Source organism: Vanellus vanellus (assembly GCF_965231255.1).
Source record: "Vanellus vanellus genome assembly, chromosome: 15".
NCBI classification, from domain to species: domain Eukaryota; kingdom Metazoa; phylum Chordata; class Aves; order Charadriiformes; family Charadriidae; genus Vanellus; species Vanellus vanellus.
The window spans coordinates 4,468,470-4,489,125 of NC_138920.1; the positions used below are offsets into that span (position 1 = coordinate 4,468,470).

Here is a 20,656-nt window from a genome sequence, read left to right on the forward strand (position 1 = left end):
AAGAGGTCTTGTCAAACCACTGGCAATCAATACTACAGCCCAACAGCTCTGGGCACAGAAAACCCACCAGGCACAACAAATGCAACTACCTACAGGAAAAATGCCGTGCTTGGAACAAGCACCCACTTGCACCTCTTTTGGCAAAGCCTGATCACTTTGTCCCCTCTAAACACCACTACTCGGAACTAGTCTCATCCACATCAAGCCTGAGTCCTTGTCCAGTTCTGCTCCGTTCACACCAGGGTGCCAGGCGAGAACACACAAGCCATTCACACAGCTAAAATAAAATAATCAGCTTTTCCAGTCTGATGAGCAAACTGAAGGCTCTGATCTTCCATGTCCTGAATCCGTACAGGAGTTCACCACCCACTCTGTCCTTGAACTGCATTTATCCACCCCAAGTTTCAATTCTCCTGCGAATATTCAGGTATCTGCCAGTGTTACAAGTTTCACAGATGTGAGAAAATCCGGGAACTATTGTCTATGCATGCACACCCCTCGCTACTCCCCAAGGTAGTTATTGTGCAACCACACACCCAGAACCTTGCAGAAAGGTGGCTTTAGACAGAGTGTAAGCCAACATTTTAAGATAAGGTTTTAAGAACCAATTCATGAAAAATTGTTAAATTCCTTGTGTTGAACCAACAGGGCCAGACCCTCTGTCAGAGCAATAAGCAGCATGAGGAAAAGAATAAGAAAAAAAAGCTGCCACAGGTCTCATTTACACTCATTTAGTATTGCACTTCAGCACTGGGGTGTTTGCAGCAGCTCAGCCAAGGGCCTCTCACACTAAAACAAAATACCGTGCTGGGTCAGAACCAGGGTCTGGTGTTTTGTCTCCAAGAGCAGCAGCAGGAGATGCTGTTTATGGAGGGCACATGAGCCTGGCGACCATCAGCAGTTCAGTTTCAACGCTGATCCTTGGGGGACCTGCTGCTGGTCCTGCAAAGTGACTATTAAAAGCAAGGAAGCAAAGCGTAATGCTAAACCAGCTCCACAGAAAGGCCTTTCTTCCATTCATGGTTAAATTACTTTCTTGAACAACCTTTTGTGGGAAACCTCATTAAGGTGGTCTGAAAACAGCCGTACCTATGCACTCAGTGCCACCCGCCTTCCACTCTGGCAGGTCTGCCAGCAGGACTTAACTTCACAGCAGCTCCATCATCTTTCCCAGTCGACTGCACTGGTCCAATGCACACAGTGACCCGACTCTACTGTACCACTAGGGATGCAAGTTGGATTTACCAGTTCCCAGGACCCCCTCCATTGCCCTCTCTAGACAGAGCGGGGCTGGCAACCTCCCAGTCCTTGGAACGGCAGCCCTTTGCAATAACACACAGCATACCCTGGCCAGCAGCTCTACAATTTCACATTCAAGTTCCTGCAGTCCTCTGGGGCGCATGCCATCTAATCCTGGGCACTTATTGACATCCAACTTGTTTATCTGGTCAAATACTTCCTGGATATTCCCTTGTATTTATATAGATGGATGCTGTATCCCTGCCAGTAGCAGCTACCAAGGGTTTCAGAGCAAAAGGCTGGGAGCAAACAACTCCGACACAACCCAAATGAAAGCTGCTTCCCCGATTCAAGGCTGCTGCCAGTGTGCGTTCCCAAGCAGGAGAGTTCCCTTATACAACCCCCCTTCTCACAGCTCAGCTGCAGAGCAACCACACAAATGCTGCCCAAGCGCCTGCTTTCTTTACAGACTTGACTTAGGAACTGTTAAAAGGGGAGAAAAGCCCCATTCTGCCTATGGGAGCAGGTTTACAGGTTGTCTGAGCTCAGTAAGACCAGGCACAAGTCCAGGGGTGCTTCTGAATGGGCAAAAACACAGGAGACTACAGGCACTGTGTAATTAAGCAGTCACCAACCTTTAATACCTGTCCCCTTCCTTCATTGCACTGCAGAGCAGAGCAGCACAAGGCTGAGAGCTCCCTGGAGCTGGCTCCCTGCTCCTGCCCTGCATCCTAAGACAGAAAAAGCTCTGCAGAGCAAGAACAGGGCTTGAGATCTCTGAAACATCAAACTACCCTTCCCAGCAGCTCCCTGCAAACTGGCATGCGTACCTGGCAGAGATGACTCAAGCTCTGCTTCCGAGTCAGCTCTCGGAAGGGAAAAATAATAATTTCAAGCTACTCTGTGCCTGCCAGCTGTCTGAGTAACGTGGTGCTCGAAATCCTGACTCACAGCATCTGGGAGAGCACACCCCACACAATGGAAGCCCACAGGACAGTACCTGCCTGAGGAAGGTATTTCACTGCTCTCACATATTTAGATCATCCCTTTGGCACAACTGCTCACCTGGTAACTATCTCAGGGATTTCACTAAGAATAAAGAGGATGCAGGATGCAGCACACAAGTGCAGGCCATTAACAGAAACACTCAGGACAGAAGAACCTCAAGATATGACAGGCCACGATGGCCATGTTTTCCATCCCCTCAGGCCAAACCAAGAATCTCCAAACCCTTAAGCAGGCATTACCACACTGTCCTGGGGCAGCCCTGTCTTCATATCTCATCTGCAGCCAAATCCACAGTAGGACAATCAGGGTGATTACATGAAATCAGTTAATTTTGAGTCCAGCATGGCCTCGCTCTAAACAGCCCACAGCTGAAGATGGAGACACCAATAGAGAAAAGCCAGGGAGCTACACCTGAGGACAAGCTATGAGTCCTTCCTGTCCCAGTTTGCACTTATACACAAGCATCCAAACACAGTGGCTGTTTGCACTACTGCTACAGCACTAACCATACTGGCTGGTGAAAGTTCCAGAACCAGGAGAGGCAGAATTCCACTAAAGAAAACAGGAAAGCACATGACCTGGATGTGTCTGAGCTATGACAGCTACTCTCTTTACTCCTTGTTTTAATACCAGGTTTCTACTGATGCTCCCACCATTCCCACTCTTGCACTACCCACACAGTTCAGAGTCAGAGAGGGCCCCACAAAGCAGCAATGTTCTCATTTGGAGGTACAAGAAACACTGCTCTAAAGCATTCAGGCAGACGCAGCCAGTTTTGTAAACCCTCTCCCAGGCTGGAAGATTTCACAAAACCCACCAGAAGACAGCTACACTTTCTGTGATGGAAAGCTACAACTATCATTGCCCTTGAAGGAGGGCACAAGATCCATAACTTAATGAAATACAAGTGTATTCAATGTATTTTATTACCTACTTGAAGTGTACCTAATCTGCCTGTTTTCCAGAAGCAAAGCATTGTACTGTCCAGCAGTGCTTCCAAAATAATTAATATCTGCCAAGAACACCAATCTATCACTCCACTCCCAGCACATGCAATGGGGAGATGACATGGATTGCTGAGGATGCACCCCAGAAAGCCTCTCTGATTTTCAGGGCTGAGTGGGGCCACCCCTTTTCCCATGGAGAATCCCTATCAGGGAAAGGAGCTGTGCTGAGCCTGGGTAGTGCTGTGAGCATAAACCAAACGCATGGTAACTTTTCTGTAACGTTTCTCACAGCTTCCTCACATTCCTCTATGGAAGCAATCCCTCCACAGCAATAATGCAGGAACAGCAGCTTTGGGTATGGCTGTTTGGTAGCACCTGCACCATAGCTTTGACCCCTCCCAGCAGCCTGTAGGAAAACAAGCCTGCAAATATGTATCAGTAAAAGCAACCCTCCCAGTAGTGAATTTTTGTTCTTTAAGTAAACTGTGTGATTTAGGGATGTGCTTTCAGTACCAGAACTGTGTTGAAAGAGGCTGCTTCGCTGGAAGTATGACAAGTCATCCAGGAAGTTACCAAAGAAATGAAAAGTCACTTTGGCACAGGACACTCAAGAGACCTGAAGCCAGCAGGAGTAGTAGAGCTGAGTGCATTGTGTAGAAGCTGGCTAAAATTAAGCACTTCTGAAATTCTGGATGTTAACAGCCCAGCATCCTCAGTCACAGCATCTGTGCATGTAACAGCAATGGAAGACTGATACCTGCAAAGGTATCTAAAAAGAAAAATGAAATACAGTGCTGATCTGGATTATGGAGACCAAGCACTTAGTTCTCAGCAGTTTAAGCCAAGATTATTTCTGCAAACGGAAGAGGTCCAGACCTTTACAGAAGAAATGCAACTGAAACACAGTTTCATCTGGTTTCATTTTTGACTATGGGATGGCACATCCCAGGATGAAGCACTCCACGGCAAGGAACCAGATCGAGGGGTACCAGCACTACAGGGGGCCCAGGAACCAGGAGGTGTGGTCTTGTCCCAGGTGGCCCCAGCAGCAGTTTTAGACTGAACCGGTGTTTAGCAATCTGTATCCTCTCTGGAAGGCTGCTGTCCAAAAACTATTTCCAGTTTCCTCATAAAAGCCTCCAGAAGTGCTCTGGACCTTTTTTTTTGTTTTGGGTTTATTTGATTTTTTTTGTTCCATTTTGTTTTTTAAAAATGCTCTATAGTTGGGTTTTTTTCCTTACAGAAAGGTTTATTGGAAAAAAGGTCACAGCTACAAACCCTTAAATCCTTTATTACCTTAAAAAAAAAAAAAAACAACACACAAAACACCCCAATAAACCTCCACCTTCTTCTTCTCCTTCTTCTCTTTGCATGTCATGTTTGTCCTAGGCCCAGAATGGGAACCATAGGTAGTTATTCTTTTGTTTAAACAAAGCTCCAGCAAGCTCTGGCAGCCTTTACTATCTTTTTTTTCTCCTTTCTAGATGTGTTATTTCATATGCAAGCATAAGAAAGGAGAAAATTGATAGACTCTCCCAAAGATGGCAGAAGCCCGAAGCACCCTGCTAAGCCCACACACCTCGGCTCCAGGGAGGCTAAAAATAGTGTGCAAAGCTCCACCTCCTGCCCCTACCCCCTGGTCCCACCAGGCACTGCCAGTACTGCAGCTGGGGTGACTGGTTTGAGAAATGAAGGTCAGAACTTGGTGCTTCACCTATGCACAGGTTACCTAGAGAACAGGCTTCATCCAGGTATCTTCACACCCTGGGGGGGCTAATTAGAGACTTTTGTAATAGGCGGTGTTCTTTTTGAATTCCCACCTGGTTATACTTTTACCTCCACAAGCTGCCCAGGATGATGTTTATGAGAGATTATTAACAGGCACTTCAGCACAGAACTAGTGGTTTGTCCATTCGACACAGATATGCCTACAGCACAGTGAAGGCATACTGTGCTCCTGCTCTAATTAATGCTACCCACCACAGATGAAGTCCTCAGCACTGCTTCAAGTCCCCTGCCAGCACCCTCAGTGTCCCAGTGCACCGCGCCTGCAAAAGCCACCATAGGTAGCTACCTGCACAGCAACCACAGTGTTACTCATTTCAGCCTTTCCACACAATTAGGAAAGAGATTTCACTTTTGAGAGCAGCCCTTTATCAGAAACATTTCCTGGAGCTTCTGTTCCTTTTTAGGCCACATCAGCAATACCAAACAGAGAAAGAGGAATCAAAAGCAGCAGAAACAGAAATACTTGTAACGTTCGCAAGCAGCACGAGATATTATAGTAGAACAGGCAACAGGGAAAATCCGAGTGTTTCCTACCAACTCAGGACGGTCTTTTGGAACTGCATAGTTCTAACAGCACCAAGAGGACAATACCACGACAGTAAAATGTCACCTATGTACAAATTTTGCAGCATGAAGCAATCCCATGTACTGCCCTTTGTGCTGAAAGAGCAATTCCGTGTGGCTTGGGATTCAGCCCTCTAAGCGGAGCCAGTATGGGCACTCCCAGACTGCTGGTGGTGCAGGAACCTTCAGAGCAGCTTGGCCATAACAGATTCAGATGAACCTCTCGCTCCTTCCAGTCCACGCAAAACTTGAGACAGCCACAGTCAGCAGCACATGGCAGTTCTGAGTTTTGTCAGGACACATCTCATTTGAGGCATTCTGCAATGCCTCAAAACATTATTCACTTTTCCCCTAATTTCTCCTCTCTCAGAGCAAAGACCATGGTCTTGTATCTTTTCAAAGCTCTCATCAAGCTGGGCAGTCACCAATACCTTGGTATTAGCTCAGCACTTTCTCCCATCTAGCAGGCTAGAGACTTTCTTAGAAGCAAGCACATGGCCAAGGTATTTAAAAAAAAAAAAAAAAAAAAAAAACAAAAATCCCAGTTTTTCCCAAGAGTCCTCTTTGGCTTTTGGAGGCTCTCATTTCTTTTTTGACCTTTTGTACAGTGTGACAAGTTTCAAGTGTTCTAAGAAAGCGTGCTCATTCAATACAGTGGTAAACACAAAATGTGAAAGGATAAGACAACAGCAATTACATTTTGTTATTGAAGAAAAGCATGTGTCCAGAGAGGCATGCACACACTCCTAGAAGAGTAATTTAGAGTCGCAAACCCTAGCCCCACTTCCTCAAGACCTCAGTGCCACAAGTTTATGGGTCAGTACTGCACAAGTCACATTCAGTGTGCCTTGTCCACCCCTGCCACCGACATTCCAGATGACAGCTCCAGACACCCAGCACCAGGTCACTTGTGACAGAACCCTGCTAGAAGCGTCTATCCCGAAATAGTAAAGGAAAACTGTATGCTAAGGAGGAAGAGAGACCTTATTTTTCAGCACTGAGAACACCACAACTGACAAGACACCCATCATTTTAGTATCCACTCCAAGTTTTGCTCAGCATCACAAATACCCCCCCCCCCCAAAGGCTGCCAGATTAACAAACAAGAAAAATCTTCACCAATATCAAATTAGAGCTGTAGGCTGCTGCCTAGCTGTCACCCAAAGATTTATGTGCCAGTGGAGCGATGCACCTACTTCCTCCATAAACCCCAGCACAGCTGCCAGCACTGGGCTGCCAAATAGCTTTGTTTGCTGGCACACCCTTACCTGCATGAGTTTACAAAGGCGTTTTCATTCAGAAATTGCAGTCATTTTACATCCGAGTGAGATAGAGAATGTATTTAACTAGTAGGGAAGTAAATACTTCCCCCTATTTCACCTGTGTCTTATCAATATGATTATTTGCTAGGTGGTATGTAATTCTTTTACTGAAGCAGTAGCTCAATGGATAGAAAATCTACTATGAGCCCATGTTTACAGTCGCAGCCAGAACTACACTGGTATAAACATGTTCCTTTCTGTAGCAGGGTAGCCCATAGTCACCTTTACACCAGGTGATGGCAGTGACCCTTCAGCTGCACAAAATGACTTGGAGCAGCACAGTTGTTTATCATTAGAGAATCTTGTATTTTTATTGCAGTGACAGTAAGACTCCAGCTGCTCTGCTGGAGGGACTCACCATAACCCAACAAGTACTGCATCTCTAACAAGTGATACATTTACTTGTGCCTTCTGTACTGCCACACACAGTTATACCAGTGCAACATAAACACATGCCAGTTCAAGGGAAACAGCAAAACTACATGGGTGGGCAAAGCACTGTTCTCAGCTTGAGGACACAGCTGCAGTGCCAGCTGAGCTACTTCAGCAAGGGAGCATTAGTTCTGGATCTCGGACATCACCAGTGAAACCCATTTTGCATCAATATGAAAACTTCAAGTTTCAAATGGCTTTTAACACTAGTAACTACTCTGGTTAAAAAAGAAAAAACAAAACCATACAAACATATTTCAGATAGGGCTGGAAGTTAACTTTTCTTCCCAAAGGTAACCCAGAGTAGCCAGCCTTTTTGAAAGCATCAGTATTATACACATTTAAGTGCAAGGAATCAATATCAATAATCAGGTTTTAGGAGAGCCTTTCTGCCACAGGAGTGGCAACTCGCCAGACCCACAAAACACGAAAGCAGGAAATCTGGGATTTATTAGCTTTTTGCTGTTGGATGTTAGCTGTTCCTCATCCCATGTCTCTACACATGTGTACCCACCTCATTAGGGAATTGGGGCACCTGCCTGAATACCATCTGACTGCTCTTAGCTTTTTTTTTTAGCAGGTACAAGTGCACAGGCAGAGCTGGAACTCGGGAGTTCCCCACCGCTTCACTAGGCCACCTCAGCGCAGCCCAGGATGGGCAGAGAGGCTCCGTCGCACAGCTCCTCTGAAACACACCGAAAGCAAACACCTGCTGAACCTATGTGTACATTAAAGCCTCTCAGGTTTTACCGTGTTTTAATTCACCTCAGCAGAAATTGACACAGTTTGTACACTTCAGCATAGTATTTACACACCTTCTACCCCATAATAAAAACAGAAATTTACCAGTAAAAAGCAATTTTGTCCCCGAGCTTCTTCTCATTGACATTTCTGTCCAGGAGATTGTAGCAGACGTTGGTGGTCGCCCCTTTCATCCACTCAATGAAGATCTTCCCCTTTGTCACATCGAAGTTGTACTTCAGAAAGGGCCCCGTGTGCTGACTCTTCCAGTAAAACTCTTTAGCAATGTCACCCCAAAATTCTGCAAAGGCAACAGGCCGAGCTCGTGAACCACACACGGGCAGGGAGAAGGAAGACAACACCGTAAGGAACCAGAGGAGCAGCCCCCCACACTCCCACACCCCACACGTGACGAGGAGGATCTCGCCGCAGCCCCACTGCCCCCTCAGCCCAGCCGCCCCCTCCGGCCCCGCTCCCTCCCGACCCTGCCGGCAGCCCCCGGGAGGAACCGGCGGCGCCCTGCGGATAGCCGGCCTCCCCCGCCCCGCCGCGGCCCTTTCCCCGGTGGAGGGAGCGGGCACGGAGGGGGGCTCCCGCCGGCGGTGCTCACCGTGCGGCTCCTCCACGGAGCGCTGGTAGAGCCGCTCGTAATGGGACAGCGAGGGGACGTGAGCCGCCGGCAGCAGCTCGGGCCGCGGCCGGTACAGCCGGGCCTGCTCCTCGGGCAGCACCATGGCGGGGCGCCGGCGGCTCTGGGCGGGCGAGCAGCCGCCGAGCCCGCTTCAAAGCGGCGCGGAGCCGGGGGCGGGGACGGCGGAGGCGGTGGCCCGCCCTCACGGCGGCGGGGCGAGGGTGGGTGGGGGCAGAGCCGGCCCGGAGCGCCAGAGTCCGCCCGCCCGCCGCGGCAGGGCCCGCTGAGCCCGGCAGGCCGCCCCCGGGGCCGGAGCAGGCCCGGGCAGGCCGGGGCTCGCCAGCACCCGGCGGCGGGCGCTGTGTCCCTGTCAGCGGCGCGGTCCTGTCAGCCATGTCACCCTGTCAGCCGTGTCTCTTCTGTCAGTGGTGTCCCCCTGTCAACCACGTCCCCCTTGTCACTGGTGTACCCCTGTGAGTCATGTTCCCCCTGTCGGCCGTGTGCCCCCCACCAGTGGTGTCTCCCTGTCAGCCATGTCACACCCGTCACCCCCATTGGTGGGGCCTCCCACTGTCAGCCATGACCTCCCTGTCAGTCCTGTCTCACTGGTGTCTCCCCCTGTCAGCCATGTTCCCCCATGCTAGCAGTGTTCCCCCATTAACAGTGCTGCCCCATCAGCCACATTTCCCCCACCAGTGGTGTCCCCCATGAGCTATGACCCCTCAGGGCCTGTCACCGCCACTTTGCCAGGAGCAGCCCAGGGCGCCATGGATGAGATCCTCCTTCACCAGCCCCGAAACAGGCCCAGAGGCCATGGCCATGCTGGGTGCCTGCCCCCCTGCAGAAAACAACCTTCATTTTGATTCACGACACTCCACTTCCCTGCCACTGCCTGGCTGGGTGAGTAGAGCAAGCCATGGCAGTTCACTGAGCACCTTGCCCCCCCCCCCCCCCCCCCCCCCGCAAAATATTTTACAGATCTTGTGTAGTTAGTGAGAAATTAAACACTTTTTTTCACCAAGGTGGCAGTTGAATAATGGAACAGGGACCCAGAGTGGCGGTAAGGTCTCAGCCCTTGGAGATAGTCAAAACTCAACCAGACAAGCCCCCGAGTGACCTGTCAGAGCAGGAGGTGGGATCTAGGGTCTTCCACGGGACCAACGTGATTCCGACAGTCTCTGGCTTTAAAGGCAGGAGGTGCCTGTGGTGGTACCTCCTGCAGCAGACCCATTGTCAGCTCAGTCAATGGGCTGCCCTGGTGGCATTGTCTAGGTAGGTTGCTGAAACCCTCAACATCTCTTCTGCACTGGGGAATATCACCCCTTCGAGCAAAGCTCTGCTGTGCCCAGGGAGCCACTTGCTCTGGAGCCGTGGGCCACTTTTGTGGTGTTTGGGCTGGGGCCAAGGAGCACTCAAAAGATGAAAGTCCATAACCTTGAACTTGGCACGGTATTCCTCTGGCTGGAGAGCAGTGGTCTGGTGTCAGCAAGCAGGTACAGCCTACTCCGGGATCTTTGGTGTTTTCCATAGTTTAATGCTCCCTGGGAGCATTGCCTTGCTGTACGCTGCAGGAGATGCAAACCCGTGGACTGGTGAGCATCGTCTGCCACTCCAAGCAATGATCTCATCAGCAGAGAGGCCAGAAACAGTTCTTCAACAGACAAAAGTGGCTGGTGCTGGTGTGTATTTTCTCTTAAGCATGCTGCCTAGTTTTGAAGGACACATCTACACTGCAGCTCCCTGCTCTGGTGTTAGTCTGCTGGCTGCCCATGCTGCTTGAGGGTAAAATTTTGACTCCATTTGGGAGGACATGGCTGGTTTCCTCCAAGATGAAACCCAGGAGCAGTTCAGGTGATACCTCCCTCCATGGGCTGTATACTGTGGGCAGCATCACTCCAGAGACGCTCTCTATACACTTCTCCAACATGACCTCAGCAGGCTTTACACCCCAAATCGGTCAGCTGTCCTCCCACCACACTATAGCACATGTAACAAAGCATCCTTAGCCATATGGTATAAAATCCCTGTCCTGGAAAGCTGCAGCGTGGCCTCGTATTAGTCATTTCATTGTAATTAACAAAAAAAATCACAGGAAGGAGCATTTAGATCTTAGGGTGCAGGATCTCAGTCTTTACTAGTAAACTACATGGATAAAGGTGAAGTCTCCAGCACAAGTCCACATCCATCCAGATGCCCAATTTTAGCACATTCCCTGTTGGAGTTTCAGCCTGGGACCACCACCAGTCTCCGAGCCCAGGCTCGCTCCATGAGCAGACATAGTACAGATACAGCCAAACCCTGCAAGGTATTTCCCTTTACCAGCCAGCACTATTGTTACCTCCAAGTTCCCGATTACAAAAAGAGGTTTTTGAAGAAAAAGTCTACTTGGCCATGCAGCTTGTGCTCTCTGGCATCGATTTTTTTGAAGCTCCCCAGGATCTACAGCAGTTGCACTCCTCCAGCACTCCTCTTGGAGTCATGGTCCAGGCACAACCCCATGAGTTATGGGGTACACATGGCACATCATTTAACAGCCCCACCTGGAAATCACACTGATCCTCTCCTGAGAAGCAGGACAAACCCAGCATTTCTAAAGTCCTTCAGAAGCCACCTAACCCTGAAAATTTTGTATTACAAGTTGCCAAGCCTTAGTTTTAGCAGCCTCCATCTCGAGGATTTTGCATTTACCAGCAGGGCTTAGCAGTTCGCTAACAAACCTTCTGTCCCCCTACATGGCAGGCAGGGGGCTGTAGTTCACCCCACTGCTGGAAAAGAGCTTTGTCGGTCTCCCTGTCATGGGACAATTTCCCCAGAGCCAATGAAGAGGTGGTTTGCAGATCTGGGAGGCACCATCTGGTTTCCTTCTCATTGGCCTTTCGCTTTCAGTGATTTATCCAGCTGAAATTCTCCACCAGGCTCAGTGACAGCATGATTTCTCTCCAGCAACTGTTGCCCACTGTGGGCAGGATGTACCGAGCCACGAGGCCAGGGCAGCACCGTGTCCCACCAGCCTGTCAGCTGTCCTCCGGCCAGCATTGCCCAGTATGGGCTGCCGCAGCCAGGGGATTTTGTTGTTGTACTTCAGCTGTCCACAGCTGTGTCCCGGGAACTGCCTGATGGGGAGCAGTTGCATCATCTCTCACAATACACCTGCAAAGAGGAAAACTCAGAATAGCCTCCCAGAGGCATTCTCCCATGCTCTCTCCTCTTGCAGGAGTTCGATAACCCTCCACGTGCCTGTGTACAGGGCTGTGAACCGCATCAGTCAGCCCCTGCCATGGTACAAACACAGCCCTTCTCAAACTTCATTTCCGTGGTCCACAGCTGAAATATGGACATCTCCAGGCATCCCTTCAGTGATTTTATAGCCTCTAGGGAAAGGGCTCCTGCTGCATGACCACACTTTATTATTCCAGCTCCCTCTACTCCAGGGCAGCTTGCATCCATCTGGGCTCCTGCCCTGGGAGCTGGTGTGTGGTGGGGCTGGATGCTACAGGGTTTGCCTGGCTCCCAGCTCTCCTCCTGACTCACCAGGCAGCCCTGGAAAATCAGCTGCATTTTGGGCCCTTCATTTCCTCTTCCTGTAAAGGAATGAAAGTACATAAAGGGTACACATTAACGTATATTAAGGTCTCTTGTAGAAAGTCAGAGGGTCAAAAAAAGATACTGGCCAGGATATGTGGTACCTCACTCACACTGTCTGCTTGGGGTACTCTGGAAACCACCCTTCTAGCAGCAGCTCAGCAGCCGTGGTGGGACTCTTCACTGCACCTTCCCTGACACACAAGACCTCAGTCCTACAGATGCTGGGGGTGGGGGAAAGAAACTGAAAAATCAGAAATGGTCCATGCTTCTCAGGCCTTCTGTAGGGCGGGGGGAGAGGGAGGCAGCTTCCCATGGGAAACTTGCATTAATTTGGGCAAAGCACTGCTCCGGTAGTGCACCTGACTTACCTGGGGGGCTCCAAATGGGGTCACAGGACATTCCCTTCTGACTGGCCTTACTGCCAAAAAATGCAGGTGAATCACATCCCTGTTTATGCAAATAACTGAGCATATCAGATATGTGGTAGCTTGAAACAAGTAGATGTCTCCTCCCTCCACCTGCCCCCCCTCACCCTGCTCACTGCGTCCAAACTCCTTTCCGCTCTCATATCCACTTGCTGATAAATCCATGTGAGCTAGGAATGGTTAAAAGCTCTATGTCCTGCTGAGTGCATGCTGCCAAAGCTCCTTGAAGACCCTCCTGAGACGCATCCCAGGCATGCTGTGGTGTGGCCCTCCCATGGGAGCACACGTCCGGGCACTGGGCTGTGCGCTGGGTGAGGCTATCCAGTTTGCCTGGGATGAGGCTCTGCTGAGCATGGGCTCTGTGTAGAGGATGATTTGGGTCAGCTTTGGGTTGCTGTCAATGTCAGCTGCTTTTGGGACCAGTTCTAAGTGAAACCCATGGAAGGGGCTCTTTTGCAGCTGAATGTCTTTTCTTCTTTGCCAAAATCTGGGTGCGCAGGATGCAGCACGGTGGGAAGGATATAACCCACAGCAGTGGAGGAAGCAATTTGGGAAGGCACAGAAGTGTCTGAGCAACACCAAGGTCAGCGTGATGACTGACACCTATGTGCTTGCATGGAGGAGGAGGACAGCAAGCCACCTCCTCTCCCACTGCCCCTCAACTCATCCCAGAGCGTCTTCTGGACAGGGCAGCCTGGACCAGGGCCTGGCGAGTCTATAACAGGTCTGGCGAGGCAGGTTTAGCAGCTTGGTGATACAGCTGTCAGTGATGGTAATCAGAGAAGACATCTTTTTAGCACAGACCCAGCCCCTGGTGAACATGTCACACTGCAAACAAGCTTATACCTTGCATGGACATGCCAGAGGAAGTGGGAGGCTTTATCAGAATATCCTGCAGTGGGAAGGGAATGTTTTCTTGACAGCTATAGGCGACTGCAAGGGCAGAGAATCAGGGGACAGAATAAAAGAGTGAAGGATCTGGAAGGAATCCCAAGTAACACCAGCAAACGCTCCTGGGACCTGCAGAGCGAGTGTGAGAGAGGCAGCAGGGTGGATATCTGACAGCAGGGGTCAGCTTATGGGCTGGCCAGTGCTGGCAAAGGGGTGTGCTCAAGGTTAGCTACATTAAAACCAGCCTGTGTTCATGCCCCCCGCAGGCACCCATGCTGGCCCTTGCGTGGGAGATGACACCGCAAGCGAGCAGCAGGACTGCTAGCAGAGAGCTTGAGGCTGGCATGGCTGGCACTGCCAAGGCTCAAATGTGCCTTGCAGGAACAGAAGGGAAGGCACCATGCAGCACCATGACCACTCTTGGGCTACACCACTGGCATCCCCCTTCTCCCACACATGACAGTACCGTGTAGACTCAAGCCGTGTGGATCCCAGGAGCAGCATCTTAGGAACAGCAAGGCCACAATGAGCCAGAGGACATGGGGCGGGAGGATGTGACTGGGCTGTGGATCTTCCTGCTGGGGTTTTCTGTGCTCATTTTCAGCACATGGCCAGGCTGGGCAGCCCTTCGCTCGTGCTGAATGAATCAGCACATAGCTGCCACGGGGTTAAACACCAGATAGCACACATCTCCCCACTGATGACACTCCTCCTCTTCGTTGGCTGCAGAGGAAATTTTAATCAGCACCGTGATAACAGCCTTTCAGTCCTGCTGGGAGTTATCAGCTCCTTTGTTTGTAAATGTAGCTGCTCAATACCACAGGGCTCTGAGTTCCAGCACATGCAGCTCCACAGGCCTTTGGCTCAATCAGCCTCCCTCCCCTCCAGCTGCCTGCTCCCAGCTACGGGGGCACCGGGCATTAAAGCAGGGCAGGTTGTACTGAACACAAGGATCAAGCCCGAGATATTTCCTTCCCGCCTCTGCTGTCACTGGGAGAGAGACCTCTGAATTTCAGGCTGTTTTAAGCTTCAAAGAGTCGCTGATGAATATCAGAGCCTGGTAATTTAGCCCTCTGCAGAGTACAGACAATATATTCATAATCATTTTACATGTAGATGAGCTAGTAACGCAATAAGGGTTATAAATCAAACCCAGGAGACGTTAGTGCTGTTTGCCTGTGCTTTTTGAGCGATCTAGCCACAAGAAAATGTCTGTCTATCTCCTAGATGGGGCCAATTAACCTTATAAAGATGCACTCTCCTCTCACAGCGGCTCATTTGTTTACTTGGGCTCTGCCGGCTGCTGCTATTTTCATTCTGGAAGACGGGGGCCAGGTCAGTAAGAGACTCGGCGGAGGCCCGGGTTGCAGAGGAAGGGAAACTAGGTTTAGGAGAGATGGTGCCTTCATCAGCCACATGTTAGAGGAGGTTGGGAGCTGTCGTGATTTAGGGACAGGGGCTTAATAATTGGCTTCCCCGTGTGGCTTCATAGCTGTCTCCAGGCTTCAGAGAGTGTCCTTGCATGGCCGTAAACATAGCTGCCTTCTTTTGTCCCTGTTTTATTGAGCAGTAGGAGATAGCTGGAGCTCTGGGGAGCTCAGTGGCTGTGGAGCAGCCATGTCCCACACCCTGGGTGGCACAGGCCCAGGCAGCCCGGGCGGGCAGGCGGCAGTGGCATGCCCTCTGCTGATGAGCTGCCAGCCATGCAGGTCTGCTGTGCCAGGGCCTGCAGGGACCTCAGCGCCAGCAATGCGGAGGTCTCAGCACCAGTGGTGCAAGGTCTGCAGTGCCAGCAATGCAGGGTCTGCAGTGGCCACCATGGGGGGTCCACAGTGGCAGCGATGTGGGGTCTGCAATGCTGGCAATGCAAGGCCTGCGATGTCAGTGACGCAGGGCACACGGTGCCAGTGATGTGGAGTCTGTGGCGGCAGCGGTGCAGTGTCTGAGGTGCCAGCAGTGCAGGCTGCGAAGTGCCAGTGATGCAGGATCCACGCGTGAATTCACTGCAGCCCAGTCTCCTGCTGCAGCACATGGGCTGGCCATGCTGGGTCTCATCCCAGCCACAGGGTCTGGGCACAGGTGTCCTTACGCTGTCCACTGACACCATCTGCTTCTGCCCTGCCCAGAACCTGGAGCAGCCAGGAACTGAGCTACACTGGGATGCTTCTCTGGTACCCAACAGCAAGAAAGCCATGTCCTACCTGCACAGGAGGGGGGCTGAAGCTGTTGCCCAGCCCTGCACACCACTACCTCTCTCAGACATGAAGCCCAGGCAAGGGAGAGGGTTTGTATGTGGGCACAGGAGCACATCCTACCCTCAGGCAGCTTGGGGGGTAGCAGGACTGCACCAGAGCTTGGTGGTGGTGGCTGATGACAGCACCCAGCAAAGCGGGTCTGCTTTGCTCTTGTTTTGCTTCCTTCTGGCTTGGCCATGTCCTGCCCCACACCGTGTGGGGATGTCTGTATGCTGGAAGCAGGATGAGGCCTGCTTTGAGTGAGCTGGAGTTGGGGTGGCGCAAAGATGCACTGGTAGTCAGGTGGACCTTGGGAGCAAAGGGACACGGCTGGAGCTGAGGTCGGTGCCGACACCAGAGGGTGGTGTGGTCTCATGCATCCCCAGCACCAAACCCTCTGAGCTACTCAGATCTCGGGGCTGTGATTTGGCCCAGGGACCGGCCATTTGCTGTGAAAACCTGATGGACCTTGCAGCACCATGGACGAGGGTGAAAGGCAGTAAGTGACTCGTCTGGGAGCTGCCTCCAGATTCAGTGGGGACAGGCAGCAGCTTGTCCCACCCCAGCCTTGTCTTCAGTATCCGGGACCCCAAAACTGGGCTCCAGGCTTTGCTCACCCATGGCCTCGGTTGTGCCCTGCCCTGTGGCGGGGACACAACTTTTGGGGAGCCAAGGGGGCCACTGAGAAACACCCCATGCTGCCTCGCACCGGGGGCTCAGGCTCTTCGCGGTCTGGCAGATGCTGCGAGATGGGGGCTGTTTCCTTCATCACCCAGGGTATCACAAAACCACAGGAGCCGCATCAACACCATAGCTGGTGTCCCCAGGGGCTGTGGCAGGCAGGGGACAGACAGGGCTGGGAACAGGAGAGCCACCGCTGGAGACACATCACTGCTCTGACACATTTGTAAGAAGAGGCCTTGGAGACAGCTTTTATTTATTTTTTTTCATAGAGATTTTTAATGTTTATTTTTTAACAGACTTGTTTTAATTTTTTGTTTTCTACAATAATTCAATGTAAAAATCCCAGTACAATATACAACAGTTTGAACATTTGGAATAAGAAATCCAGCTTGGGGAGACACGTAAGTTCAGCTAGTTTCTAACACAGGTAGCAAATTCCCTCCCCCCTCCCCCAGATTTACCAGCCAGGAAGGCATGTGGACAGGAATGCTTTACAAATGTCACCCCCATCCCATCAAGACACTGGCTGCTCTGTCCCTGCCCGTATTGCAGTGGGATGGTCCCTCAGACACATCACCTTGGAAAGGGCAGGGTCCCCTCCATGGGATGGCTTGGAGCCTCCAACATTGCAAGGCAAAGTCTGCAGTCGAGTGAGGCTGGCTGGCCCTTGTGCGTGAGTGATGTGGGATGCCCTGAATAGGTCCTGCACGCAGGTACCTCAGGGTATGGAGCTCCCTCAGGATGGAGAGGAGACCTGTCCCTCCTCTCGGCAGCAGTGCCAGCAGCCTTGTGCCCTAGTGCAGCCATAAGGTCGTTGGAAGTGGATGGCCATGTGCCTGCATGGCCCAGCCTGAGGGAAGGAAAACAAAGATGATGCAAGGGTCCCTGGCTCTAGGGTCTTGAGGGGTCATCTCAGGGATAGCTCACTGGTCTGGGATTTGGCAGTCTTTCAGGAAGCCACTTTGGCCTGGCCAATGGTACTCAAGCATCCTGGGATGGTCCTGCTTGAACAGCCTGGAGTGGTCCTGCTGGAGCAACGCAGGAATATTCTGCTCAAGCTGCATTGGATGATCCTGCTCAAGCAGCCTGGAGATGTCCTGCTCAAGCAGCATGGGGTGTTGCTGCTCAAGCAGTGTGGGATGGTCTTGCTCAAACACCATGGGATTGTTCTGCTGGAACAGCATTAGGGTAGTCCTGCTCAAGCAACCTGGAGTGGTTCTGCTTGAGCAGCATGGAATGGTCCTGCTGGAGTAGCATGGGGTGGTCCTTCTTGAGCAGCATGGAGTGGTCGTGCCCAAGCAGTGTGGGATGGTCCTGCTCAAGCAGGCTAATATGATCCTGCTCAAGATGCATCTGGTGGCCTGCTTGAGCAGTGTGGGGTGGTCCTGCTCAGGCAGCATGGGATGGTCCTCCTTGAGCAGTGTGGGGTGGTCCTGCTCAGGAAGCATGGGATGGTTCTGCTTGAGCAATATGGGGTGGTCCTGCTCAGGAAGCATGGGTTGGTTCTGCTTGAGCAATATGGGGTGGTCCTGCTCAGGAAGCATGGGATGGTTCTGCTTGAGCAATATGGGGCAGTCTTGCTTGAGCACCATGGGGCAGCTGCAAGTAGCAGGGATAGTTCCTCATGTCCTGCAGCATCCCAAGCACTGCATTCAAAGCCATATCTGGCCTTCCTTGCCCTGCTTGGAAATCTTCCACTGATCGGAGAAGTCTCCCAAAGACTTGTGTGTTTGAAGGGATCCCAGGGGGCTCTGGTTGAGCTCCACATTCCAAAATAATTATTGCTAATGCTAAACCAGGACATTGGTGACTTCATCTAGCTGAGTTGTGAAACCTTCCAAGGGCAGAGATCCCCTCACTTCCCCAGTCACCAGTTCCGGCTGCACCAGCCCTAGGGAGAAGTGTTTCCTGATGTCCAACATGAACATCCCTGTCTGCAAGCTGTGGCCATTACCTCTACTATGAAAGTGCCTTGAGTAGTGGGGATGGGGTGAGAGGCTGGTTCTCCATCTAACGTAGCCCCACATCCCATCCCCAACAGTAAAGGCCCTTCCTGCTTGCATCAAGGATGGCTGTGCTGGTGGTGGCTTTCCTCGGCTGGTAAGGGATGGGATACAAGGCAGGTAAAAGAAGAAGAGAAGGAGAAAATAACAGCAGGGGTCAGATGTGCTGGGAGTAAAAGAGTGCAGGGAGAATGGAGGTGAAGATGAATGGGAGAAGTCAGGCTGGCAGAAGATGGGAAGTCAGGATGGAGTTGGGAGGTGAAGGAGAATGAAAGGACAGTGAGAGAGGGAGGTGTGAGGTAAGGGATAGTTCGAGGGTCAGGAAGGGGTTGAGGGGAAATCTGTGAGGTAGGTTGGACAGTTGGAGGATAAGGAGGGATGGGGAGAGGGGGAGGGGTGGAAGAGTATAAGGAGAAACAGGGAGACTGTGGGAGGCGAATGACAAGGGATGGTGAGATAGCCAGAGGTTTAGTGTGAGGAGGGACAGGACAAGAGGTGAAAGAGCATGAAAAAGGATGGGGAACAATGGGAGGTGGAAGTTCACAGGAAGGATGGAGAGACTGAGGTAGAGAAAGAAGAGATATGAGATGGAGAATGAAGGAGAAGGTATGGGAGGTGGTGGAAAGTGGAGGCCAATGAGGTATGGGTGACAGTGGAAAGTGAAGGACAATGAAGAGGAAAAGAGAGGGTGGAGGAGGATGAGGAGGACTGGACAGATGGTAGAAGTGGAGGATGAGGAAGAACAGGGAAATAGTCAATAGTGTTGGGGCATGGGGAAGGATGGGACACAGTAGGAGGTGGAGGAGGATGAATAAATGGGTGAAATGGAAGAGGAAAACAAAGAGATGAGATCGAAGGTGGTGGAGGATGAGGAGGGAGGGGGAGACAGAGATGAAGGAAGAAGAGGAGGGCTTGGGAGAAAGTAGGAGATAGACAAGGATGACAGGAGGGATGGATATACATTTAGGGGGTAGAGGAAGACAAAGATTGGAGGGCAATGGAGGATGGATGAGGAGTTGGTGGGAAACAGAAGCACAAGGTGGGGATTGGAAATGTATGGGTGTAAGAGGAGGTGGGATTGGGTGGTGTTGGCAGCTGGAGGAATGGGGCAATGGTGGGAGGTGAGGGTGGATTTTGGGATGGGGAAGGGGAGGAGGATGAGGGGCATAAAGAGATAGGAAGAGGTAGAAGTGGATGAAGAAAGATGGGGAGAAGATGAGAGGTGGAGGAGGTCAAAACGGGTTGGTGTGATGGTGGGAGCTAACAGAGGATAAGCAGGGATAAGAAGATGGTAAGATGTAGAGGAGGACCGAGTGGTGGTGGGAGCTGATGAAGGATGAGAAGGGATGGTGAGATATTGACATAAGGAAGAATATGAAAGGGAAAGAAAAAACTGGAGGCAAAGTAGGATAAAGATGGATGGGATGGGGTGGAGGTGGAGAAGTGGAGAAAGAAGAGAAGACATGAGGAGATGGTGGGAAGTGGATGAGGATAACAAGGAACAGGATATGGATGGAGGAGCAGGTGAGAGAGATGGGATGTAAGCATGACAGGAAGACAGGATACGAAGGGCAATGGAGGAGCAGAAGGAGGGATGGGAGGTGGTGGGTGATGGAAGAGTGCAGGAAGAAGGGATGGGGTGTGGTGGGTGATGGAGGTGAACAATAGGGAGGGACAGGACATGTAGGATGCAGGAGCACAAGATGGCAGGAGGGGACATGGTGGGTAATGGAAGAGTATGGCATGGCAGGGAGGGATAAGACAGAGTGGATGACAGCACACTCTGGAAGGAGGGTGAAAGGAGGGCTGGGATGTGAAGGGGGTGGAGGAGAACAGGGAGGGATGGGAAGCAGTGGGTGACGGTGGAGCACATGAAGGAATAGGACATGGTGGCTGATGCAGGAGCACAGAAAGGAAGGATGGGACCCAGCCGGTGACAGCACAGGAAGGAGGGACGGGATGGGTGGACAACAGAGGAGCAGTGGAAGGAGAGGTGGGACATGAAAGATGGAGGTACAGAGGAAAAGGGATGGGATATGGTGGGTGATGGAGCATGGGAAAGAGGAATGGGATGGGTGGGTGATGGAGGAGCACAGGAAGGCAAGCTGGGCTGGGTTAGGCAGGTGGTGAAAGAGCAGAATAAAGAGGGATGGGACATGGTG

General features: G+C 51.4%; 1 protein-coding gene across 2 annotated transcripts in view; it reads right to left on the minus strand.

The window, feature by feature from the left end:
* The window catches only part of ACSS2 (acyl-CoA synthetase short chain family member 2), a 33,539-nt gene extending 24,761 nt beyond the window's left edge, over positions 1-8,778 (minus strand). For both annotated transcript variants that reach the window (XM_082490940.1, XM_082490939.1), the window contains exons 1-2: positions 8,652-8,778; positions 8,147-8,342 (exon numbers count right to left, since the gene is read on the minus strand). In XM_082490940.1, coding sequence (XP_082347066.1) covers positions 8,147-8,342; positions 8,652-8,775 — 320 coding nt within the window. In that variant the 5' untranslated portion in view covers positions 8,776-8,778. The remainder of the gene's footprint in view (positions 1-8,146; positions 8,343-8,651) is intronic.
* Positions 8,779-20,656: the final 11,878 nt, after the last annotated feature.